The sequence below is a fragment of the Zea mays genome, chromosome 6 (genome assembly GCF_902167145.1).
Source record: "Zea mays cultivar B73 chromosome 6, Zm-B73-REFERENCE-NAM-5.0, whole genome shotgun sequence".
NCBI classification, from domain to species: Eukaryota; Viridiplantae; Streptophyta; class Magnoliopsida; order Poales; family Poaceae; genus Zea; species Zea mays.
Window position 1 is genome coordinate 151,533,792 of NC_050101.1, and position 17,255 is coordinate 151,551,046.

Genomic DNA, 17,255 nt, shown 5'->3' on the forward strand with positions numbered 1-17,255 from the left:
CTATGAAGAAGAAGTGGCCGACACCCCACTCAGATTCTTTCCGCCCTTTCAGAGAGACTGTCCCGCTTGGATGGCCAGGATGCGTGCATTGGAGGAGCAGCAGCTGCTTGAGGACGACCCCACAGTCGTGTACCTCAGTGCATACCTGCTCACCCTGGATGCACAGTATGATTTCTTGGCTCGGCACCACCGTCAGATGACTGCCCGAGCAGAAGATGCAGAGAAGCGCAACCATCAGCTGCATGTGGATCTCACCACAGCTCAAGCCCGTGCAACTGCCTTGGAGAGTCGTGAAGTCATTGTTGTTGAAGCCCTGAAGCAAGCCAAGGATGAGCACGTCCAGAAGTTGATGGAGGCCTACTTGGTCACCCATAACCAACGTAGAGCCCTGCGGATCCAAGAACCCGCTTCATCCAACCCTATTCAACCCATAAGAGCTGAAGATCCCCAGATTATTGAAGGTCACCCGGTCTCTATCAGAGGAGAGAAGAAGACTTGGGAACTACCGGAAGGAGCCATAGTCTTGGAAGGAATTCCAGCACCGTCCCGTGAGATCAAAGAAGATTATGGATAAGCAAGAGCACCCTGAATCCTCCCAAGATCCCCCGCTGGAGTTGTTTGAGCCCCTCACCATGAAGAAGATTCCAGCACCGTCCCGTGAGATCAAAGAAGAAGCTGCAAGCACCCCGCCAGTACCGCCGCCCTCTGAGGAGCTACAAGAGCCAGTCCAGCTTGAAGAAGAGTTCAACCCCGTGTTGCCAACTCAGTCGCCGCCAGAAGAAGTCATCAACACCAGCTCCCTCTTGACCCATCCAGGAGATATCTCAGATTGAAGTTGTGCGTCAGCCTTGCCAGAAGAGAAGTTGCCTGGTCTGAGTTAGTTATGCCCAGTCCTCTGCATGCATTTGGTAGTGAAGTTTTTCTTCACTTTGGCTAGAGCCCTGCATGTATGAGAGGTAATCGTGTAGACTCGTATTTTGCAAAACTCTAATTGTGTGCCCCCTAGGGCATTTCAAAATGAATTTCGCTTGATGTTTTCCTCCCTTTTGAGTGCATATGTGATGCTTTAACGTTAGTACTCCTAAGTTGCATTTAGCATAGTTCTCAATTCAGGAGCCAAGCAATAGTAGTTATGCTTAGCCTCGAATCTGAGTAGTCCGTGCTTTGGAAAAACTCTATTCTTCCCTTATTCAAAACATTTGATTTGTTTGTGCTTATTATTGCTGAGCTTGTGTGTTTTCTTTCTTTTTAAGAAAGGTTTTCTCTAAAAACATAAATCACAAATTAGATCTAATCCTCACCTTATGCTTCCATTCTCATCTTAACCCATCTGAAGAGAAAAGTGCCTTACCCAAGAAGATACCGAGAAGCTTACCCTTGAAGCATGGAATAAGCTACAGAAGGAACCAGTCCAGCCGCTCAGTCAAAAGGACCGACCGTGAGAATCAAAGCACTGCCCCTGAGTCAAAGTAAACAGGAAAAGAGGACAAAAGGAGTTATTACCATACAGAGAGGCAAAGATTCTTGGAACCAGAGACCACAAACATCAGGGTCATCGACCCCACCACTCACCCGTGCCCCTCGCACGCGTGCCCGCCTCCATGCGCACTACCACCGCCCCACGTCCCCCTTTGCAGCGCACTACCGCCGCCCACGCCACCTTTGCAGCGCACCCACCGCCACCATCATCGCCGGCAACACCAGGCCCCCCTTCCCCTCCATCGCACCTGCTGCCTCGAGTAACCTACTCCATCACCACTACCCCGCAACCGAACACCCCCGCTCGCCTATAAAACCCCCACACCAGCTCCCTCAATTCCCATCCCAAGCACACACCCACCTGATAAATCCCCTCTGCCAAATCGCAAGCAACTCCATTTTCCACTCCCTCACCCCTAAGATCACAATGCTAGGTGATTCTTGGGTTGAAGACTGTTGTATATGGTTCAACATCTTTGGTTTCCTCCTCTATATGATGGTAATACTCTTTGATAGAATCCTCTAGTGGGAAGAGCAAAGAGAAAGAAAGGGTCAGTGAAAAGAAGATAGTGAAGAGAAGATGAGAAGAAGGTTGTCCCAGAATCAACCCCGTGTCAGTCATCTCTCCGCAGCCTGGTCAAGCAGCAACAGCATAAGAAGGCCCTGTAACACCCTTGTTATGAGGTACTTCAAGGAGTTCAAATCCCCAAGATTCAAGAGATCTACCCTCATTCTTTTTAAGTGGGGTAGTATTCCAGTAAGGTTCCTGCTGTGGAGAAAAATAAGAAGGCCTGCAGCAAGCTTGTCGAGGACCAGATCACTGAAGCTTATAAGTTTCTGGATGAGAAGTGGTCACCCAAGTTCCGTTGATGAAGCACCAGAAGACCAATCAAGGAAGGAATCCATGTGGGAGTTCACAAGAGGAAGGTTTGCGTGTTGGCATCAATGCTTCCTCAATAAGCTAGCTGCCAAGCGAAAGCTAGAAGCCTGAAGATGATCCTTGAGTAGCCAGAATCAGTGTTGCAATCGGCAACCGGATGCTCCTGCAAGGCCAGATTTTGTTGAAGTTCCATCTCCTCGAAGAGTTGCAAAGTGAAGATATGTAGCTGAAGTAAAGCTATACCCATAACCCTTCTAAGCCGAATCTCGAGGACGAGATTCATTTTAAGTGGGGTAGATTTGTAGCATCCCAAAAATTCAAACCCTGAAATTTTCTCAAACTCGCTCTAAATTCAAAATGAATTTCAAATTTCATTTCAAAATGTTTGTTTGCGAGTTGATATCAGCAAATAAAATATAGTGGTCTATACTCTCTCTAAAATCCTCCTCAAAATATCCTACAAATATTTCCCCAGTGATCCCTCTCAAATTGTTTACAGAAATACTGCCCAGATATTTCCCTAGTGATCCTCTTCAAGTTCTTTCCAGAAATACTGCCCAAATATTCCACCGATATATCTCCAGGTATTTTCCTCTTGAGAAATACCTTCAGAATCATTTTTCAAGTCCCTACAAATATTTTCTTCATAACTTTCCTCATGCTCATACGTATACGTATGCCTCCAGTGTCATACGGTGAGCTCTACAAGCAAACCTCACTTATACAAGACAAATACATGCTAACCTCCCACTAATCATCTCATCCTCCCACTAATCCTCTCATCCCTCCCCCTAATCCCCCCACCATGGCTATAAATAGAGGGGCAAGGGCCTCCTCTCATCCCACCCCAAGCCATTTCATGGCAACTCTCTTCCCCCCCCCCCACACACACCCACTCCATGTTCCACACAAGCACACACTAGCACAAGGATCGTTCGATCGTTCTTCGATCGTTCGTCCCCTGTTCTTAGTTTGTTCGTTCGTTCGTCTGATCGTTCGATCGTTCGTCCGATCGTTCATGGTTCGTTCGTCCGTTCGTCCGATCGTTCGATCGTTCGTTCGTTCGTTCGTCCAAATAATCTTTTTCCTACCGTTATGCTGCCGAAATTCCGATCGTTCGTTCATTCGATCATTCGATCGTTCATCGTTCGTTCATAGTTCCTATTCATCGTTCATCGTTCGTTCATAGTCCCTATTCATCGTTCTTCTAGATAATCTTTGTCCTGCCGTTATGCTGCCGAAATTCCGATCGTTCGTTCGTTCGATCATTCGATCGTTCATCGTTCGTTCATAGTCCCTATTCATCGTTCATCGTTCGTTCATAGTCCCTATTCATCGTTCTTCCAGATAATCTTTGTCCTGCCGTTATGCTGCCGAAATTCCGATCGTTCGTTCGTACGATCATTCGATCGTTCGTCCGTTCGTTCGTCCAAATAATCTTTTCCTGCCGTTATGCTGCCGAAATTCCGATCGTTCGTTCGTCCGATCATTCGATCGTTCGTCCGTTCGTTCATAGTTCCTTTTCATCGTTCATCGTTCGTTCATACGAACTATTCACTATCACTATTCACCATTACTATTCACCGTTACTATTCATCGTTACTATTCACTAACACTATTCACCATCGTTACTATTCAGTGTTACTATTCATCATCGTTACTACTCATCGATGATATCTAGTAACTTTTTCGTCGTCACTATTCATCGTTACTATTCATCGATTAGCCGATCACCCCAAATTTCAACTACTCATACATCATGTTGTCCAGTCCACCTAAGACCAGCTAGACCCATATTCCAGTCATACGAACTCCGGTGACTGTGATTTTCCTTCCAGTAGGGAACTTTCCATCTGGTCACCCATCCTAGGTTTCTCCAAGTTGAGCACGCTTAACTTTGAGATTCCTTCGAACCAGGCTCCCAAACTCAGATTCCAATAATTCTTGTTTCTAAATTCTTATCAAACTATTCCCTATCCAACCATGTCATCTCTTAAGCATGGTTCATATTCCAGAAGACTTCCAAAATACTCTTGTCCCATATTCTGCCTATAACTCTCTTGTTCATACTAAGTCAGACGATTCATTCGTCACTATTCTCACAAGTGAAAGGGAAATGTGCCCTTGGGCCATTTCTAAGTCTGTTATTTTATGCATGATATAATTTTAAGACAAGTTATTATGGCCACCCAGCCGCTTGCCGCAATCAATCCCTAATATATTTGTTACAAATGATTTGAGGAAAGGTGTGAGTTTTCAAAAGAAAATGTTTTTCAAAATGTGTATGATGAAGGGTTTTCACCCTTATCACCTTTGAGTAGGGATAATCAGGGACTCCCTGGTTTAGGGGAGGGCCTAAGGTGATGGCTCAGCTGGTTTAGGCGTGAGCAGAAGGATTGTCCCCTCGTATAAGGACCGGTTTGTCATCTTTCACTACCTGTACTCATGATAAGTACAACCACTCGAGACTGTGTGGGCAGTCACTCAATCTGAACTCGTACGGTCCAACCCCAGGGTTATGAAGGCTGGGGAGCACCGGGAGGATAAGGAGGGGGAAAGTTTTGTCCGGTTTGGACATGGTGGTGGCCTGACTCCTTCCGGATAACCGTTAAGGTTAGGACGTGCGGGGAAAGAAAGAGATTCGGATTCGGATCTCATTGATCATGAGATCGCAGAGCCGAACTAGTGGGTAAAGTGTACACCTCTACGCAGAGTTTGAAAACCTATTCGAATAGTCTGTGTCCACAGGAATGGACGAGTCTGGTATGGTATGACAATTAATGTTTTGTTTTCCAAAAAAGAGATGCTTTTGAAAAGTGGTTTTTAAAAGGTCTGACTGTTGAGCCGTGAGCTATGGTGGATGGGAAGTCCAGTAGCTGTTTTTGAAAAGGAAAACCAGTGGGAAACTGCTGAGATACCTGGGTGGTTTAGTCCAGGGGATTTTGTTCTAATATTGAAAAACTTCCTGCTCCTTTTGGAGAGGATGCACTTTGCAAAATACAAAATGTTTTTCAAAACAACTCTGCATAAAATATTGTTGTTTCTGCAAATATCCTGAGCTCTACATATTCCATGCATTATATCTGATTTCCCCATTCCGCGGGTGAAGGTGGGCTGCTGAGTACGTTTGTACTCACCCTTGCTTATTTGTTGTTTTTCAGAAAAAGGAGATCGGGTAAGAGTTACGACTGTTCCCAACCTTGCCTGTGGCTGTTGGACCGCTGATTTGCTTCGCTGCGTATATCGGGCTGCTTCAGCCCCACTCTGATGATATGTCCCGAGTTGTGGACCAACTCTTAAAGTTGTTCGCCACCTTTATAGGTTGGTCTCGTTTAAGCAGATCTGAAATCATCTGATATATAAATGTGTTTACTAGCCTCCTGGGACTAGTAATTGTATCACATTTGAGTCCCAGAGGATTGGGACGCTTCATAGTGTGACAATCATTGTTGATCCATCCAATTCAGCAACGTCAAGCACCATAGAGTCCATTACGCTAATGTGGTCTCCAAAACGATCTAATGCTTGCAAGAGCCAAGAACGTCGTGTCGTGCTTGGGTTGTAGCCTTGGCCCGACATGATTGTATTTTTTTTATTTTACAAAAAAACATTTGAGCATGATGTTCTATACTTCTATTGGTTAGACAGCTTCACCCAGTGTCTCCGCCCTTTTTCCATCAGGGCATGGGTTCGAACCTTACCTCCTACACCGTTTTTAATATTTTACGCTGATTTAATCAAATGGGCCGACGGTCTAACAGGCTGGCCCGGCACAGTCAGCAAGCCGGCATGACGTGACAAATAGCTGTGAGGGGTTATTTGTAAAAAGATGACGCGTGACGACCGTTGAAACTGGTGTTTTATCTATAGTATAGATTATATATATCATTCATCATTTTAAGTAATTTAAATTATAAATTATCATATATTTATTTTGAAACATTAATAAGCTGTTTGGTTTGAGGAACGATCTAGTCCATCGTCTTCTCACTCCTCACTTTTTTGTTTAGTTTGCGGAATGGATTGAGTTGATCCATCACCACCTCATTCCTTATTAGGGTGTTTGGTTTGAGGAATAAGTTAACCCATCATTTTCTCACTCCTCACTTTTTTGTTTGGTTTGTGCAATAGAATGAGTTGATCCATCACCATCTCATTCCTCATAGTTAGTTAGTTAGTACTAATATGAGGAATGATGTCATCCCATCAAATTTGAGGAATGGATTCATGATGCACCACCTCATGTTGGATGTAGTGAATACTCAAACCAAACACCCCCTATAGTTATTTAGTTAGTACTAATATGAGGAATGAGGTCATCCCACTAAATTTGAGAAATGGACCCATGACGCACCACCACATTTTAGATGAAGTGGTTCTTTAAACCAAACGCCCTCTAAGGGCTTGTTCAGTTATTTCCATTCCATATGAATTGACGGGGATTGATATGGATTGGTGGAGATTTTGACTTATTAGGGATTGAAACTTTCTCAATTCCTCTCAATCCATATGGATTGAAGTTGAAACAAACAAGTCCTAAGTAATAAACTAACTATCTATAAAATTATCTAGTATACAGATCGACTTCGAGGTTCGTGAGTCGCTTCAACCAAACCAAACCGCTTCGAGTTAGAGCCGTTTGGTGATCCTCGAACTTATTTTCCAAGTGTTATCCCGCCCCACACGCGGCACGTCTAGGACAGGACGCTCAGCATCCCCCGAATCCCCGATGTCCCGATCCCGCAGTCCCGGACTCCCGGTCCCAGTCTCCAAACCCTATACGCTATACCCACTTGCCGCACTGGCCATCCTCCGGCCCCACCGGCCAGTGATACGCACTCCTCCCCTCAAAGCCCTAGCCAGACGCCGCCGCCGCACCCGATCTGGCTGCCTCGGTCGATTTCTAATTCTCCTCGCGAGCCCAAACCCTAAACCTAAACCTTTCACCCGCCGCCGCCGCCACCACCAGCACTGCCACTCCGCCACCACCGTCCCGAAGCCCCCTCCCAGCGCCATCGACTTCATCTCGGATTGAAGCAGTGAGTATTTTCCGCCCCTTCCATGTTCTTCGGGCTCGATTCGACCTGTTTTGTTTGGTCCTTGTCACTTTCTCGCAATTACTGATCGCTGAGAGTCTTGGTGTATGCTGCAGATGTCGTCGGACGATGAGGTCAGGGAGGAGAAGGAGCTCGACCTCTCCTCCAACGACGTTGTCACCAAGTACAAGGCTGCCGCCGAAATCCTCAACAGTAAGTAACATCGCCTTATCGCCCACTCTAACCTTATCACCCACTCTGACCTTATCACCATCCTTGCGGTTGATCTGCGGCCCTAGTTTTTCTAGTATGTGTTGCAGCTGGATATTGTTAATCGTCAGCTGTTCTTCAATTTAGATATTTAGCTGTCTTTGTGAATAGCTAGTAGTTAGTAGTAGCTGGATTTAGCTGTTAGATGAGTAAATGGATTTCCCATTAAAGTTTTGAAAAGCGTTTTTCATATGTCAAGTGACTTTCATATTGACCATGGTGTCTATGCTGGGTTGCAGAGGAGGCTACTACTTCGATGTTAGCATTGGTTGCTACATTTTCTTTGGAAGTTTTATCTGTTATCTATTTTATATGTATCTTGAGTTTGTTCAAGAAGTGCACTCAGTAACTGTGCTTACTTTGGCTTGATGATGCATACTGATATCAGAAAAGAAATGCTAAACTGTTTTATCACCTTTGCAATTGCAACAGACGCTCTGAAGATTGTTGTGTCTCAGTGCAAGCCAAAAGTCAAGATTGTTGACCTTTGCGAGAAGGGCGACTCTTTCATAAGAGAGTAATAAGCCTTTCTGTGTCTTAGTCCTCTTGATTGCTACTTTCTTGCTAATTTGCATCTTTACGTGGGCTCACTGTTGGAAACAGGCAAACTGGGAATGTTTACAAGAACGCAAAGAGGAAGATTGAAAGGGGTATTGCTTTCCCAACCTGTGTATCCGTCAATGACACAGTTTGCCACTTCTCACCGCTTGCAACCGATGATGCCGTTCTGGAAGAAAATGACATGGTTAAAATGTAATTTATTTTGCTGCAACTATTTTTATAATGCCTTTTTACAGATATTTCTGTAGAGCTCAATTTTGTTATGCTTTTGCAGTGATATGGGCTGTCATATTGATGGCTTTATTGCTGTGGTGGCACATACACATGTAATTACAAATGGGCCTGTCACAGGAAGGGCTGGTGATGTGCTTGCTGCTGCCAACACAGCAGCAGAAGTCGCAATGCGGCTTGTGAGACCTGGGAAGAAAGTAAGTGTTTTTGCAAAGCCCAAAGTTTTGTTTCACAAGTTATATTTTATCAATCATTGTTCCCTTATCCTTAAGCATATATCTTTGAAAGATGTTTCAAGTGGTGATCTAACTAAGTATTTCCTTTCTCATTTTTTACATGTACTGATTTGTTCATTTCGTTGGTATTTATATATATATATATATATATATTCAGAATAAGGATGTTACTGAAGCAATTCAGAAAGTTGCTGCTGCTTATGATTGCAAAATTGTGGAAGGTGTTCTTAGCCATCAACTGAAACAATTTGTGATTGATGGTAACAAAGTTGTGCTCAGTGTCTCCAATGCTGATACAAAGGTTGATGATGCTGAATTTGAAGAAAATGAAGTATATGCAATCGATATTGTCACCAGCACTGGGGAGGGGAAGGTAAGCGATTCTGTTATTTGCATATGCTGCTCCTTTTTTTCCCTGTTTGATCACGTCTTTGTTGAATATTCATGGCAGCCCAAGTTATTGGATGAGAAACAGACCACCATCTACAAAAGGGCCGTAGACAAGAATTATCACTTGAAGATGAAAGCGTCAAGGTTTATTTTCAGTGAGATCAGCCAGAAGTTCCCAATCATGCCTTTTACTGCTAGGTTTGTGACTGCACAACGATTTTTGATTTTTGAAGTGTTCTACTTTTGTTGTGTACTGAAACATGAGCTTATGAATTGCTATAGGGCATTAGAAGAGAAGCGTGCGCGTTTAGGCTTGGTGGAATGCATGAACCATGAACTATTGCAGCCGTACCCTGTACTTCATGAGAAGCCAGGTAGAGATATACCCCCTATAACTACTGGTCATACCATAGCTTCTTACTAAGGTTTGTGGGCTTCTGGTGTAGATTGATTTATGTGCTTATTTGCAATTTCTTCAAACTTCTAATGTCAACATACCTATTAGATTATTGTAACAGCCATCTCATCAAGTGGTTGCATCATGCAGGCGATCTTGTTGCACACATAAAGTTCACTGTGCTGCTGATGCCCAATGGATCAGATAAGATAACATCACATCCTCTACAGGAGTTAAAGCCCACCAAATCCATTGAAGACAATGCAGAGATAAAGGCATGGCTTGCTTTGGGGACGAAATCAAAGAAGAAGGGTGGTGGGAAGAAGAAGAAAGGTTTGTCTCATTTACACTGACTGTACGCAGATCTCATTATTTTGTTGCCTCTTAGCTGCATGCTGATCTGGTTTCTCTTGATAAACTAGTTAAGTGATGATTTGTTTTGAATCTTTTATGTGTTACACAACTCTTGTGCCCTTTGTCTATATTTGTTTATTTTGTATAATTATTTGCACTTAGTTGTGTTTGTTTTCTCATGAATATAGGCAAGAAAGGAGATGCAGCAGAAGCAGATCCCATGGAGGAGGCGACAAACGGTGCTACAAGCCAAGAATAATTCTGATTTTTGGAATTACTGCCACCAGCTTTTTTCTTGTTTCTTCGCTGCATCTGATGGTGTTATATTACATTCAGTTGTGGAAAAATTGAGTACTATTTCTAGCTTCTAAGAAATGAAGCATCCTATTATCGCATCTAATGGCGCAAAGATAATCGACAAGGCATGCCCAGTGTTCGTTCTCTGTTCTTCGTGACGACGCTCGTCACTTGGATTTTTCGGAGTTCCTCCCAGCCCGGAAATTTCTTCCTGGACATTGCCAACTGCTGAGATGTAGCATCCGGATACAAATGTTCGAATTACGTATACAATGTTACTGTGTATGTTTTCTCGGCTAACCTCTCTCTGTTGTCTGAGTCCCTATTTGGAAGGGCTTCTGAGCCGGAGCTAATTTGGATGGCTAGGGCCGGAGCCCCACAACTAGCTCCTCACAGCTCCGTGAGGCCGTGCCAAAACAGCTCTCTCCCACGAATGTCTGCCGCCGCACAGCCAAACGCCAGATGCCCCGATACGCTCGCCTCAGCTTCCCCATGGACCCTCACGCTCGTTCGTTGAATGCAGTTTGGTTTCGGCAAGTAGTAACGTTCAAGGAGCATGTTCCAAGAATAGTAGCAGTTCGGTTTGGTTCTCTGAATGTAGTAGCAGTTCAGTGCCTCGTATAACAAATGAGCCGTTTTGTCAAACGATTTTCAAGAAAACATTGACTTCGAGAAGTTGCTTTTTTAAGGAGCCCGAGCCGGAACCATTTTCAGAGGAGCTAGAGCCTTGCTAAATGGGTCTGGATTTAGTTGATCCGTTTAGTCAAGCAACTTGTAGCATAAGATTTTATAGTTTTCGCCTTAGGTCGATAGAGTAAGACCCCATTTGACACGATTACGGCTCCTCTAAAAATGACTTCAGCTCTTACTTCTCTTTAAGAGCAGCTCCTCTATAGGTGCCATTGTTTTTTTTAACAAATCGTTTGGCAGAACAACTCCTTTTGACGCGAGAGAAGGGGAGTGAGAGGTCGCTAGGAGCTAATTTTTTTTTGTCTTTGGCTTCTCTCTATAAAAATGAATCTCGCTCCTCGGTGCACTTTGTTGGGAGCTTTTATTTTGAGAGCGTTTGGAAGGGTTAGAGTCAGAGCAAGTTTGAGAGCCCTCCCAAACAGACCCTAAGTATGTGATAGGTTTGGCAGTTAACCTTCGTGTTCGCCACGAGAGGCATACATGACAGGTTTGGGTTCATTTGGTTTGCTACTTCACTTGTGTTGTTGTGTCATTGATCTTACTCATTAATAACTTGTAAAAGTGTGGCAAGATTTTCTTAAAGGCTCGTTTGGGACCAAGGGTAAGGGAAGGGATCGAGGGGACTAAAATATTTTGCTATTCAAAATTGAATAGGAAGGGATTTTGGCCCCCTCAACCATCTCCATTATCTTTGCTTCCAAACAAGCCCTAGACATGCTTAGATGCGGCATATAGGGCCTGTTTGGAGGCTGACGTCGAGCGCCACACCCCGCCTAAGGTGCGGCGGCCGATTCGGCCGCCACAACTGCGGCGCGCGGCGTGGTGTTTGCGGCAGTTATCCAAACACGCCCATAGTTTGAGTGTTTAACCTTAGACAAGTATGATATAAAATGTGTGACAATTTTTGGTACCTTAGATATACAACCAAACAACTATTTCATCCGACATGTTGCCTAACCGCACCTGCCCAAACAAGTGAGTTTGACTTAGAGATAGGAAAATAAATTTGATTTGCAAAAACAAACCAAGTGGTGGCAAAGAGCGATCCAAATATGCCAAATAATAGTAAAAAACAATTTGGTCCTCAATTGCATTGATGTTGCACTTCTTTTGGTTGCTTTTAGTTGTGTTGGCATAAATCACCAAAAAGGGGGAGATTGAAAGGGAAATGTGCCTTTGGGCCATTTCTATAATATTTTGGTGATTAAGTGCCCAACACATATTCTTTAAGTCCTAATGTGCCAAAGATTGAAAAAGTGCAAATCAAGGCATGAGGTATGTATCTAGACTTAGTACATTTGTTTTTGAATACTAATGAAGTTATCTAAGTGCTAGAAACAGTGAGCAAAGAAGAAGAAAAGAAACCAAAAGGACTTGGCTCGGTGCAGCCAAAACTCAGCTCAGTCTGGCACACCGGACTGTCCGGTGGTGCACCGGACTGTCCGGTGGTGCACCGGACAGTGTCCGGTGCGCCAGGCTGGTCTCCGGTGAAAAGGCCACTCTCGGGAAAAGATCAGCGGCGTACGGCTATAATTCACAGGGTTGTCCGGTGGTGCACCGGACTGTCCGGTGAGCCAACGGTCGCCAGCGCAACGGTCGGCCGCGCAATCCGTAGGCGACGCGTGGCCCACACCAATGATCGGCAGGGGCACCGGACTGTCCGGTGCGCCATCGGGCCTGAAGCTACAACGGTCGACTGCGCCTGTTTTGGAAAGCAATCGCGCACCAGACAACTACAGGGACTGTCCGGGCAAGATTAGCCTTCCAAGATTGTCTTCAACGACTCCTAGCTGCCTTAGGGCTATAAAAGGGACCCCTAGGCGTATGGAGGAGTAACCCAAACATTCACTAAGCATCCTAAGACTCCAAGACTCCGACTTCACGCATTTGATTCTTTGTGATAGTGATTTGAGCTCCAATTGAGTTGTGAACTCCGTGCATTGTGTTTTGAGCTCAAGTCGTGACTTGTGTGCGTGGTTGTGCTGCTAATTTGAGTCTTGTGTGTGTTGCTCTCCCCTCCCTTACTTTTGTGCTTCTTTTGTGATCATCATTGCAAGGGCGAGAGGCTCCAAGTTGTGGAGATTCCTCGCAAACGGGAGAAAGAATAAAGAAGAAAGTCGCGGTATTCAAGTTGATCATTGGATCACTTGAAAGGGATTGAGTGCAACCCTCGTCCATTGGGACGCCACAACGTGGAAGTAGGCAAGTGTTACTTGGCCGAACCACATGATAAAATCGCGTGTCTCTTGTGATTGCTCTCCCTGTGATTATTTGTGTTCGCAAGAGCTCGCCTCATAGACTTGATTAACTCACGCTAATATCTCTTAAATCAAGCTTGTTGGAATTTAGTGTTGAATTTTACAGGATCACCTATTCACCCCCTCTAGGTGCTCTCAATTGGTATCAGAGCCGTACTCTTCATCTAAGGGACTAACCGCCCGAAGAGATGGATCCTAAGGGAAAGGGGATGGTGGTCAACGACAAGGAGAAGGGGTCTCTCTTCAACGAGCCAAGGGACGACAAGCCCACTCACCCAGGATCGAGTCACAAGAAGAGGGACGGGAAGAAGAAGAGGTGCATCAAGAAGATCATTTACTACGACAGCGACACCTCCTCTTCTTCACCAAGAGACGACGACGATGACTCGTCAAAAAAGAGAACGGTTAATCAAAACTACTCTTTTGACTACTCTCGCATGCCGTACAATTCGAATGCACATTTACTCTCTATTCCTCTAGGAAAACCCCATCACTTTGATGGAGAGGATTACTCATTTTGGAGTCATAAAATGCGTAGTCATCTATTTTCTGACTACGCATTTTCTGACTACGCATTTAGGAAATTGTGGAAAATGGAATGCATTTTTATAATACGGATAACCCTATGATGATAAATGAACAAATTCATAAGAATGCACAAGCTACCACTGTGTTGCTAGCATCTTTGTGCAGGGATGAATACAACAAGGTTAGCGGCTTGGACAATGCCAAGCAAATCTGGGACACCCTCAAGATCTCACATGAGGGAAATGATGCTACAATGATCACCAAAATGGAGTTGGTGGAAGGCGAGCTAGGGAGATTCACCATGATCAGGAGAGAAGAGCCAACAAAACCTACAACAGGCTCAAGACCCTGGTCAACAAGATTAGAAGCTATGGAAGTACAAGATGGACGGATCATGACGTCGTCCGACTCATGCTTAGGTCATTTACGGTTATTGACCCCCATCTTGTGAATCTTATTCGTGAAAATCCCAGGTACACCAAGATGACGCCCGAAGAGATTCTTAGAAAATTTGTGAGCGGGCGCATGATGGTGAAAGAAGCACGATACGTAGACGATGCGCTTAATGGTCCACTACCCGTCTACGAGCCACAACCCATTGCTCTCAAAGCAACGAGCAGCAGGGAGGCGCTACCAAGCAAGGTGGCACACGTTGAGGCTGCCGGGCTAAACGAAGATGAGATGACCCTAATCATCAAGCGCTTCAAGACCGCACTGAAAGGACGCAAGGAGTACCCCAACAAGAACAAAGCAAGGGGAAAGCGCTCCTGTTTCAAATGCGGTAAGACTGGTCATTTCATAGCTCAATGCCCCGATAATGATAATGACCAGGAACAAGATAAGTATGGGAATAAAGAGAAGAAGAAGAATTACAAGAAGGCGAAGGGCGAGGCGCATCTTGGAAAGAAATGGAATTCTGACTGCTCTTGTCGGCGTTCCGAGACCGGGGGGTCCCTTGGGCCGATGAGTGAGTGTCGCCGCGTGCTCCAGCCTAGATGGGTCGAGCGCGAGGGCGAGCGCGAAGGGGGGAGAAGCGAGGCGGCCGGAGACCGGCGTGAGAGAGGTGGGAATCCCGCGGCCTTCGTGTTCGTCCCACGCCCAGGTCGGGTGTGCTTGCAGTAGGGGGTTACACGCATCCACGCGGGAGAGGGAAGCGAGCGGCCCCAAGAGAGCGCCTGTCTCGTCCTCGTCCCCGCGCGGCCAACCCTCTCTAAGAGGGCCCTGGACCTTCCTTTTATAGGCGTAAGGAGAGGATCCAGGCGTACAACGGGGGTGTAGCAGAGTGCTACGTGTCTAGCGGGGGAGAGCTAGCGCCCTAAGTACATGCCGTCGTGGCAGCCGGAGAGATTTTGGCACCCAGCTGGTGTGATGTCGTGGCCGTCGGAGGAGCGATGGAGCCTGGCGGAGGGACAACTGTCGGAGCGGTTGGGTCCTTGCTGACGTCCTCTTGCTTCCGTAAGGGGGCTGAGAGCCACCGTCGTCACAGAGCATGCGGGACGCCATCATTGCCTATCTGGCGGAGCTAGCCAGATGGGACGCCGGTCTTGTTTCCTGCGGCCCGAGTCAGCTCAGGGTAGGGCGATGATGGCGCCTCCCATTGACGTGGCTGGTCTGCGCCCTAGGTTGGGCGAGGTGGAAGCTCCTCCGAAGCCGAGGTCGAGTCTGTCTCCCGTGGCCGAGGCCGAGTCCGAGCCCCTGGTCGGGCGAGGCGGAGGTCGTCGGCTGAGACCAGGGCGGAGTCCGAGCCCTGGGGTCGGGCGAAGCGGAGTTCGTCGTCTTCTGGGGCTGAGCCCGAGTCCGAGCGCTGGGTCGGGCGGAGCGGAGTTCGCCGTCTTCCGGGACTTAGCCCGAGTCCGAGCCCTGGGTCGGGCGGAGCGGAGTTCGCCGTCTTCCGGGGCTGAGCCCGAGTCTGAGCCCTAGGTCGGGCAGAGCGGAGTTTCCTGTGGTGCCTTCTGCAGGACCTGACTGCTTGTCAGTCTCACTCTGCCAAGTGGCACTGCAGTTGGCGCGGCGCAGGCGGCGCTGTCCTTCTGTCAGGCCGGTCAGTGGAGCGGCGAAGTGACGACGGTCACTTCGGCTCTGCCGGGGGGCGCATGTCAGGATAAGGGTGTCAGTCCACCTTTGCATTAAATGCTCCTGCGATTTGGTCGGTCGGTGCGGCGATTTAGTCAGGGTTGCTTCTTAGCGAAGGCAGGGCCTTGGGCAAGCCGGAAATATGTTCGCCGTCGGAGGGGGGCCTCGGGCGAGACGGAAATCCTCCGGGGTCGGCTGCCCTTGTCCGAGGCTAGGCTCGGGCGAGGCGTGATCGAGTCGCTCGAACGGACTGATCCCTGACTTAATCGCACCCATCAGGCCTTAGCAGCTTTATGCTGATGGGGGTTACCAGCTGAGAATTAGGAGCCTTGAGGGTACCCCTAATTATGGTCCCCGACAGTAGCCCCCGAGCCTCGAAGGGAGTGTTAGCACTCGCTTGGAGGCTTTCGTCGCACTTTTTTGCAAGGGGACCAGCCTTTCTCGGTTGCATTTTGTTTCGGTGGGTGCGCGCGAGCGCACCCGCCGGGTGTAGCCCCTGAGACCTCGGAGGAGTGGTTTCACTCCTTCGAGGTCTTAATGCCTCGCGCAATGCTTCGGCTGGTCTGGCCGTTCCCTCATGCGAGCTGGCCGTAGCCCGGGTGTACGGTCGGGTCCCAAGTTCTCGGGCTGGTATGTTGACGCTGTCAACGGTTCGGCCGGAGCCGGGTTTGCGAGAGCAGCCCCCGAGCCTCTGCACAGGGCAAGAGGGCGATCAGGGACAGACTCGGCTTTTTTACACACGCCCCTGCGTCGCCTTTCCGCAAGGAGGAGGGGGGGGGGGAAAGCGCCATGTTGCCCTCGATGGGCGCCGAACATGGTGTCTCCGGTGAGCTGCGAGCGGGTAATCCGAGTGGACGTCCATGCCCCGTTCGTTAGGGGTCGGCTAGGGGCCCAGAGGCACGCCCAAAAGTACCTGCGGGTGACTTGCCGGACCCGGTCCCCTGGCGACGGGGTCCGAGGGCTCGATGCCTCCCTCCGATGGGATTCCGTTACAAGATCGCTCCCGCTGGTCTCGGAAATGTCCTAGGGTACCTCGGGAGCGCAGCCCGAGCCTCGGTTATGTATCGAACGTACCCCTGGTCATCCCTCACTCGGTGTCTGAGGCGGCTGTGAACCCTTCGGGGGCCAGCCTTCGAACCCCTGATCAGTAATGGGCGCGGAGCCCGAGTAGCCTGAGGCAGCCGTGGAACCCTTCGGGGGGGGGGGCGGCCTTCGAACCTCTGACCAGTAGTGGGTGTGGGGCCCACGCGATCTGAGGCGGCTGCCGAACCCTTCGGGGGGCCAGCCTTCGAACCTCTGATCAGTAGGGAGGCTCGGAGCCTGGTTCCTTCACGGGGAAGGATCCTTTTCGGGGTATCCCCCTTTCCCGGTCCCTGTTGCAAGAGAGAGAGAAAGAGGAAAAAAGGAAAAGGATGCGAAATCGAACGACGCGGCGTACCTTTTTTGGCGCGGTTATTACAGCGAAGGCGAAGCATCGCCCGCCTCTCCTGCCAGAGGTGCCGCCTGTCCCGCCGCGGAGTTAATGCGATGGGGCGAGTGGTTGGCGGGGCGGCCGTTGCGCGTGCGCGAGCCGTT

General features: G+C 47.8%; 1 protein-coding gene across 1 annotated transcript; it reads left to right on the top strand.

Annotated features, from left to right (window-relative positions):
* The first annotated feature begins 7,171 nt into the window (after positions 1 to 7,171).
* On the top strand, positions 7,172 to 10,226 carry LOC100282838 (proliferation-associated protein 2G4). Its single transcript, NM_001155744.1, has 10 exons — positions 7,172 to 7,398; positions 7,512 to 7,608; positions 8,098 to 8,182; positions 8,269 to 8,418; positions 8,501 to 8,654; positions 8,851 to 9,066; positions 9,145 to 9,281; positions 9,366 to 9,457; positions 9,631 to 9,813; positions 10,023 to 10,226. Exons 2-10 carry the CDS (start codon positions 7,512 to 7,514, stop codon positions 10,091 to 10,093), a joined length of 1,185 nt encoding a protein of 394 aa, NP_001149216.1. The 5' UTR covers positions 7,172 to 7,398; the 3' UTR covers positions 10,094 to 10,226.
* The last annotated feature ends 7,029 nt before the right edge of the window (positions 10,227 to 17,255 follow it).